We start from the raw sequence: 9621 nt of genomic DNA on the forward strand, positions 1-9621 counted from the left end.
CTTGCAGAATTCTTTGCTCCTAGATTTTCAATGTCAACAGGATTTTTGACACATTTTAAATTATTCATCACTAGAACCTGGTCACTGTAAAAGGAGCTGAGCAAATTATCTCCCACATTTATTCTTAATTTTTTCTTTTCTTTTTCTTTTCATCTCCTATCAGGATCTCACTAAACAAATGCTAGTATTTTTAGACCAAACCATCATAGTTTAACTGTCCTCACATTCTTTTCATTCTTAAGAATCCTAAATTCAACTATTGTGAATTGGGTAGAATTCTTACTTTCAGCTTATCTATTAAATGTCTTATATGACATTTTAAATTTCTTTTTCTTTTTTATTTTTTGGAGAAAGTAGCCCAGGCTGGCCTCAAATTCATGGTTATCCTCCTGCCTCAGGCTCCCCAGTGCTTACAGATGTACGCCACCATACCCAGTACATTTTCAATTTCTAAAAACTATTTTTTATCATCTAATCACAAATGGCTGCAATAATCATGCTTTCTAATATATGAGGATAATTCTTACCGCCCCCGGCCCCCCAATTTTCCTATGGGTTTTTTGGGCCAGGTTACCTTTCTGTTTCACATTATCTGGTGATACCTACAATACACCCATCTGTTTCAATTAGTGACTTTCTTTCACTGTCTTAGAGTTCCTTAGCTCTCTGATGATTTGTGGTGTTCCTATTCACACAGACTGAGACTGAGTGCAATCTGTAGCTACAAGTGTATCCTCAGCCTAAGTCAAGAGTCCCTGGTCACTGCACACCACGCAGGTTCTGGGGACAGAAGGTAGGTAGTGCAGCATCCAGGTACGTGTGCAGCACCCAGGTAGCGCGCAGTGACTCCGGGCGGGGGAGGGCAGGGGAGCGTCCAGAGCCTTGAACCTGCATTCCAAAGCCAAGTCCACCTCACCCTTAATGACTGAAGACTGCCCGAGCATTACCTGTGTAGCCTTTCCTATCTCGGACCCTGGCAGTTTTCTAAGGATTGACTATGAATGTTCACTTTGTGTAAATCATCTTTTTCAGCACTTGGGTTCTTCACTTCAGCACAGTTTTGCTATTTCTTTCCACCTGCTTCATCTAGAAATTTCTCAGTGCCCTGGTCTGCTAGTAGGATAACCTGTCTATATTAGTAACAAAAACAGCAAATCTTGATCATTTTACTGCAAATCAATGTACAGTGCCATTTTCTATTTACTTACAGAAGAGATCCAACCTTCATTCTAAGTGAATGATCTGGCAGCACACATCCAGAGCCTTAACCCTGGAGTATCCATATCTCCATGAATGCATATCTAGAAATTTACAGAAAAAAACTCATGGACGTGCAAAAAAAGATATACCTAACATAAGAAATTCAAAATAAAAAATATTCAATATAGCAGGTGTGGTGGCACATGCCTATAATCCCAGCACTCAGGAGGCTGAGGCAGGAGGATCACTATGAGTTCAAGGTCAGCCTCAATTACAGTGAGACCCTGTCTCAAAATCAAAAAGAAAATCAAAACAAAAAAATCTCAAGAGGCTCCAGTGATTAATTACAGTATATTGTATACTGCTAGAATGAAATAACTATGTAACTATTAAAATCATGGAAAATTTAAAGACTTTTTAAAAACACATAAATGTTAAAAATTACATGAAAATAATTTTAAAGATTTAAAATATACACTAAATTATTAAAAGCTATAAACAGTGGATGATGGTATTCAAAACAGTTCAATTTTCTTCCTCTGTGTTTGCTGGTGTTTTCACATTTTTCTACAATGATAAGTATTTCACTTTTACAGTAAGACGGAACCGTTTTAAGCCAGGGTCATAGCTCAGCAGCACAGCACCTGCTTGGTAAGTACAATGTCCTCAATTCAATTCCTAATACCAGAATAGTTTTGGTGCTAATACTGCTAACCTGATACGAGAAGTTATATATAAAAGCAGATTTGTTTATTCTAATGACATAGATTCCTGTATTTAATTTCTGTTGTCTTTTTTTGTTAAGAGCAACTGTGTTTTTAGAATATCATTCTTAGCTCCAAAAGAACTAAAATATTGTCATAGCATCTCTATTTAATTTATTTAATGAACAATTTACACTTGATCTTAGCCAAAATGCCAAGAAATGATTAATAAACAACTTACATACAAAGTTAGTTTTTCCACCAAAAGTGTTGAGGGTAGAAGTGAGTAGTAATTAAATAGCACGCTATTCACTAAACACATTCATGACTGCGCTAACTTGCATGTCTCTCTGCCAGGCAGCTCTGATTTAGATTGGCCATTGAGTCAGGTGGCTGTACACTTCTCAGTGGGTCTTTGATTACAATAATGGAAAGAAAGGCACTGATTTAACAGACCAGATGTCATCATATTGCAGTTCCTTCAGGAAAACATTAAAATGGTATAAGAAAGTATAACTGCTTATTTGTGGTACAATACAGTGGTTGTGAATGAGTATTATACACATGGCAGTGGGGTACTTGTAAAATTTCCACGTTAAAAATTAGGGAATTAGTTACTGATGAACTATTAACCCATGAAGAAATGTCATGTGCCAGGAAGATAGCTCAGCGGCACAGCACCTGCCTGGCAAGTGCAAGGTCCTGAGTTCAATTCCCAGTACCAAAAAAAAAGAAATGTCATGAGTGCAAATTACTTGGAAAAAATTTCACTCTATTAAAGCTTATTTAGAATCAATAAGAAATCCATGTAAAACAAAATTCATGCATGCCAGTAATCCCAGCACTTGGGAGGCTTAGGCCAGGAGGACCACTGTGAGTTCAAGGCCAGCCTGAACTACTGCAAGACTGTCTCCAAAAAAGAGAAAGATGCTGGGGAGATAGCTCAGCAACACAGCACCTGCCTGGCAAGCACAAGGTCCTGAGTTCAATTCCTGGTTCCAAAATACACAAACAACGACAACAAAACACAAAGAAATAAAAAAACTTGGAAAAAATGGGTACCACTGTGGCCACAAAGAAAGCTAAACTCATTATGACATTTTGTGCACACTACACAATTCAGCCACCATTATGTATAAAATATTTTAAAGAAATTCACAAATACAAATTTCTTTTAATGAAATAAATTTGTTGATAATTGTAATAATTTTTAATCTATATGAATAGTATCAATATCTCTATTTGGGCAGTAATTATTCAAACTAAAGCAACTAACTATATTCAATTAATTTATAGTTTTATTAATTTTATTAATAAAAGAGGTTAGATCCATTTGTACCATAAATGGTACAAGATGCTGATGGCCACAAATATACCACCAGTGATTCAGCAGTGGGAAGCTGTCAAAACCAGAACCATGCTTCCCAATTACTGGGCCCTGAATGTACAAGCTGCTCAGCAGCTAAAATTGACAAGTTAGTGCAAGGGTGACCAAGGCATTAGACATTCTAAATTAAGACCCGCAACAAATTAAGACGCAGTGGCACATGCCTATAATATCAGCACTCTGGGAGGCAGAGAAAGCAAGATGCTCTCTCAAAAATTTAGAAGACTGGGGAATGTCAACACCATGGTGCATTGAGATGCTGGCACCAAGTGTTATCCAGTCTACATGTTTATGACTGAAATGACCCGTTTTTCAGATTAGAGAACAAAGCATGTGGCTCAGAGAATATGGTGTGACAGTTAGTAATGTGGGCTCTGGAATGAGAATGTCCTGTTTCTGAGTTCTAGACATACTCCATGATTAGCTGTAGGACCTTAATGTCCTATGGCATCGGTGTCCTCATCTAGGGCTCAGTTTTTACTTGACAAGGATACCACGAAAACTGCACAAAACCACACCAGGGATAATGAGGAAGAAAAGTCAGATGACATTCTCTCTCAGTGATTAGTACTTGTGTCTTATAAAGTGGAAGAAAAAAGAAATGGCTGTGAATACATCTATTTAGTGATTAGTACATCCCAGTCTACTTTCTAAATGTAAGTTAGTGAAAAACATCTCACAACCCAGCTAACCTTTCTGACAGTCTCTTCAAACGGAAAGCTATACCCTATTCAATTGGTAGGGGGTTGAAAATAAAAATAACAACTATAATTAAATTTGGTAATGTTAAAACACTCTCCCTGCTCTATTTTTCTCTCCAAAGTACACTCTGAGTTCATTTTCCAAACAACTTCATGGTAAGCCCAGAAAGAGTTATTTATCAGCTTGTCCCTAAAACACAGCAAAGTGCCCCCCTCAAGGAACCATATAAGCTTATTTGTAGAAACTCAACATCAAACACAAGGGCTGGGAGAAGAACTCAATGGTGAAGCATTTGCCTGCTATGCACCAACCCAAGGTTTGATCCTTGGTGCATGTGCGTGCCCGCTCACACACACGCGTGCGCGCGTGCGCGCGCGCACACACACACACACACGCAGGAGGGAGGGAGGGATGGAGGGGAGAGAAAGAGGGAAATGATAAAGGGAAGGAGACCAAGAGACATGTCATTTACTTTGGGGTGCGTACTTCAACCCTGACACATAAATGTTCCCAGCACCTGACATGGACAGGCAGAACTGCCCTGGGCATTCCTGTGATTTTCCTTCAGGCAACTACAGGCATTTACATGTGAGGGTCTTCCTCAGCCCACCCTCACTACCCTGGGGATGCAGCAGGAGGAACAGCCACCATCACAGGAACCTATGTCACACCTAGAGGGAACACAAGATGCCTCAAATCATAACTGAAAGCAATTAAGGGAACAGAAGCCACAGCTCTGTGCTTTTTATTTGGTTTCTGTAAAAACCTCACTACTTATAAGAAAAATCTATGCTAAAAAGTTGAAAACCTCACTGCTCTGGTCTAGTACCTGCTTTCAGGTATGGGTAAGCTGGACTTCAGACAAGTTAAGGCATCTGTGAGGGCTCCACAGGCAGCTCTAAGACTGGCCCCAGGAAGCTTGCCCAAGGCAGCTTCTCTACAGCTCCAGCATCCATCTCTACTCTCTCCACTCTAACCACATTAGTAACCACCATTTGGAAAGTGGGAACTTTTATTTAGTCTTCTGAGTGCCTCTATCCATTTTCACGTTTACACTGACAACAGGAAAGAGAAATGATATCTTCTCCATTTACTTGAACCTCTCTCTTTTGTTACATAGCAAGGTATTCTAATCCTTGAGACAACTATACTTGCTAAAACACCAAGTGCTCCAAAATGTAGCACATACAAGATTCTTCCATTTGGTATGCATATAAATGCATTAAGTTTTTTAAAAGGTAGATATTTTTTATACTTTTTTTTTTCTTTTGAGACAGGGTCTACGTAGTTCAGGCTGGCCTCAAACTCTATGTAGATCAGGCTGGCTTTGAAATCACAGCAATCCTCCTGCCTCAGCCTCCCAAGTGCTAGAATTATAGGTGTATTCCACCACACCCAGCAATTTCTTAAAATTTAGGGACTCAAATCCATGATATAATGGGATACGCAGTACTGCCCAGGAGTACATGGAAACTTCTTTGCAAGTGTAAAAATGGCTAACAGAAAGTACATTAACATTCTCAAAGTCTTCTATTTTAAGTGACAAAAATCTGTTTTAAATGAACTATTTTGGTCTTGCAAAGCTGACACTTCAGTTGTTTTATCTGCCCTCACTACCTAATACTTATGGCTTAAAATTGTTTTCACTGATATCTTTCATACGAAGCATTTACAGTAATGACATGATAATGAGCATGTACTTATCACGTAAATTGTCATTTCACCAGATATAGCAAAACCATGGAAAGAAATAAGGAAAAGAATAAAGTCTGAGAAATATTTTTTAAACCTCAGGAAAAAAAACATACTTGTATAACCTTCATATTTTTACTTTCTAGGCCATGTCTTCACCTAAGTATTATGAATATCTGCACTGTACATGATGAAACATGTTTGGTTCAACTTCTAATTTGTCCAGACCTTTCACGACAAAGAGGCTTCTCGCTCTCTCCAGACACTACAGTGTAGTGACTAACGTACAGTGAGTCATCTGCAAATAACTGCTACTGTGAGTGCCTCGGGCAGTGATAGGGTGAAGGAGGGCCTTCTCCATATTTAATAATCTATTACTAAGAAGATTCTTGCACTTCCAATGGATCGTTAAGAGTAGAATTTCAAAAAAAATGACTTCTATACCTGGCACCTACTGACTTGTAGGATGAAAACACATTTATCATTTTTTCCCTTGGTGGTACTGGGAATTCACTTTAAATACACAGCTACTTAATTTTCATTCATTCAACACAATGTTACAAAGCAGAGTATGGCAACACTACATTATAGGCAATCTTTCAGCACAGAATAGCATCCCTTTGTGCAAAAAGTGCGCTTTGTATAACTGTGGACTGAACCACAAGGGAAGCCCTGCATTGGAGCTACATCACCCCATTGAGGACAGACGCAGGAAAGGTTCCCTGTGTACCCACCGTTCTCGCCACCACTGCATCTCCTGTCATCAGGCCAGCTCCAAGTAAGCTGGGAGGAAGATTTTGACTCAAAGGCTTTTTAACAGCTGAAGGGCAGAGCGGGGACACTTCGGTCAAGTCAAGGAAGAAAGGGACAGGGAAGATGACTACTCAACGTTTCTCACTGGGCATCGGCCATGGTGGGCTGAGAACCCCCTCATGCAAAAGATGCTCCCATGCGCTAAGCAGCCAAGGGTCACGACATGCTATCTGAAAACTGGTTCAGAATGGCTTACTTGTGGGATGTCCTCTTCTTCATCATGTTTGCAGACACTCCAGCATGGCCTACAAGATAGGTGAGTTATAGTCAATGAGAAGTGGGTAAAAAAATACTTTAGAACTTAGGAATAACATTAATTTCTGAGTAACTGCTTACATAAGTCCTAAAAATGTACCATTAATAGCCAGCATGCAAGAAAACCATTCATTTAACTTATGAAAAGGAGGTATTATAGGCAGACAACATGCCGAAAGCCATAGTTCTCTGCTCTAAATCACCCCTAAAAATACAAAATCAGAGTTATATGGACAAAACAGCAACAGTGACAACCCTAACCAAAAAGTAGTAAATGATATAGAACTATGTTCTTATAAAATAAACAGGACAAAATATATGAAGCATCTGGTTTCAGACAGTGGGTGACAGGCAGTGAGAGTCTATTGGACCTGAGAACAGAGGAGGCCCTCACCTGTTCTAAGTTCATTCCTGAGTCCCATTACTGGATGACGAACAAAAAGGGAGGAAGCCAGAAAAAACACTGTGGCTTTGCCAAATGCCAAGCCAGACAAGAGTAAGGGAGGGATGGTGGCTACAAATGTGGAACCAAGGGCAGCACCACGCAAAAGGGGACCTCCAAAAATCTGCATGAAATGTGGAGGCTTCCATTTATGGTCACACACAAATTTGCACCTAATTCTGAAAAGCCATAAAAGGGTAAGGTTGCCTTGAACACCTGGGACAATCAGTAAAAAAACACAACAAAAAATTTGGTGTTACCCTCCTAGGAAGTTGTAACAGCCCTGTAACACAAGCTATACAGATCTATCTCCAGTAGCTGTTTGCCAAAATAAAATTCAACACTCTTTTAAAAAAAGACATGACCCAGGGGTCAACCACAAAAATTGTCCAACACTCCACCAAAAATTATTGGACATATAAAGCCAGAGTACGTGTAGCTCAGTAGCAGAGCACTTGCCTAGGATGCAAAAAACCTATGTTTGACCTACCATTCCACAATAAATAAAATTTGAAGAAAAATACCTTAAAATAAAAATCAAAGTACTAAGGATGGAGCTCTGTGTCAGAATGCTTGCCTAGTGTGCTTGAGGTCCTAGGTTCAAGCCATAGTACTGACCATAAAGAAAAGGGAAGAAGGACGGAAGGAAGGAAGGAAGGAAGGAAAGGAGGGAGGGAAGGAGGGAGGGAAGAAGAAAACCAGAAAAAATGATAAGTATTATTTAAAAAAAAAATCAACCACTGAAATGAAAAACAAAGAGATCACTGAATATGATCAATAGCACAACAGATCAAGCAGATAAAGTGACTGTTACAGGGGGCATGCTGGCCTTGCAGGTGCCCAAGAGGCCATGCAGGCCCCTGGAAAGGCAGGCAGCAGGCGCCTGGGAAGCGGTGCAGAGACACGAGCCGGCCCTTGGGCCAGCACCACCGCACGGTAGAGAACTGCCATGCTACAGAGAAGCACCAACACAACAGGCCTGCCCGGAGACGTGCATGAACCACCCTGACATGGAGAAACCTCTGGGAAAACATGCCACACAGCTCTCGCTTTTGGCCTTGCCCTTGAGAGTCAGAAGGGTGCGGAGGCAGCGGAGGAGCAGCGGGTGAACAAGGACTTGGAGAACACGAGAGTACCGTCGCCCGACAACTCAGAGGTCAAGCTGACTGGGGATGCGAGAGCCATTCAGGAGTCAGAAACCAGGAGGACCCTGCACAATACCTGGGGAGACCCCCTGGAGGCCATTCTTCCCCTAACTGTACAGGCTGTGGTGGAGGAGCAAGTGGAGCTCCAGAGAAGTCTGCACCAAGACTTCATGGATTACATGGGTGCCCAACATTCAGATTCTGAAGAACCGCCTTCATGGAGAAGGTATGCGTCTAGGTTACCTGCCAGGGACACTTTGCACCTGATCGTGCTGAGACTGACTAGTGGGCCGAGGACTTCATCTGCATATTCCTACTGCCTGTGTTCATGGTTGGGGAGAGGACACTAAGTGGTTGCGGGGGTCCCAATGAACTGGGAAGCTGGGAAGAACACCCCTCTGTTTTCTTAGACAAGAGCCATTAATAAAAGCATACTTTCCTGGATCCCAGGTCAGTAGAGGGACAAACTATTCTTAAAGATAAGTTTATTACTCAGTCAGCCCCAGACAGTAGAAAAAAGCTACAAAAAATGGCTTTTACCCCAGATAGCTCACTTGAGATGCTAGTAAGAATTGCCTCCTCAGTATTTTATAGCTGTGAGGAGGAGGCTGCCAAGGACAGAAAACAAAGAGACTGAGAAAAAACAGCTGCCTTTGTTGCAGCACTAAGAGAAACAGACCCTAAGTGTGATTCTTGGGGCCCCAAGAAGAACTCGTTGACTATATTCATCTGCTACCGCTGTCAAAAGCCAGGCCACCTCAAGAGGGACTGCCTAAGAAGACCCGTGGGCCATGCCCTGAATGCAAAGGTGACCACTAGAAGTCGGCTGCCCTCTGAGGCGAAGGCCCCAGAGCTCAGACCTCTCTTACCAGCTGGTCCAACAGGAGTGAAGGGGCCCAGGGCATACTCTGCCTTCTCCCTCTGGCCAGACTGTTACCTCCAAGAAGAAGCCCCCCATAATCATGACATAGAGGAAAAAGTAAACACCCTATTGCTGGACACTGGTGCTAGTCTCTCAGTCCTTCTTTTCAATCTTGGCCTTCCTTCCAGCCATCACACCTCAGTGAAAGGAGTCACTGAAGAGGAAGTAATCCACTATTTTTCACAATCCTTAGGCTGTAACTACTTGTTAGATCTTTCTTGCATATCTTTGTCTTCTTGAGAAACCACTTTGAAGATACCAACATGTATTACAGCAGCCATTAACAATTTCCTACCAATCTGTCCATAACGGTAATGCTCGTATTGTTCCTATGCTATTTCATAAATAGATGTATGTTT

General features: G+C 41.2%; 1 protein-coding gene across 2 annotated transcripts in view; it reads right to left on the reverse strand.

The window, feature by feature from the left end:
• Spin1 (spindlin 1) overlaps positions 1-9621 on the reverse strand; it is a gene marked incomplete at its 5' end in the record, with an annotated part of 47954 nt that overhangs the window by 21082 nt on the left and 17251 nt on the right. For both annotated transcript variants that reach the window (XM_013506879.1, XM_005408884.2), the window contains 1 exon segment: positions 6695-6743. In XM_013506879.1, coding sequence (XP_013362333.1) covers positions 6695-6743 — 49 coding nt within the window.

Source organism: Chinchilla lanigera, unplaced genomic scaffold (assembly GCF_000276665.1).
Source record: "Chinchilla lanigera isolate Chin_1 unplaced genomic scaffold, ChiLan1.0 scaffold00114, whole genome shotgun sequence".
NCBI lineage: Eukaryota > Metazoa > Chordata > Mammalia > Rodentia > Chinchillidae > Chinchilla > Chinchilla lanigera.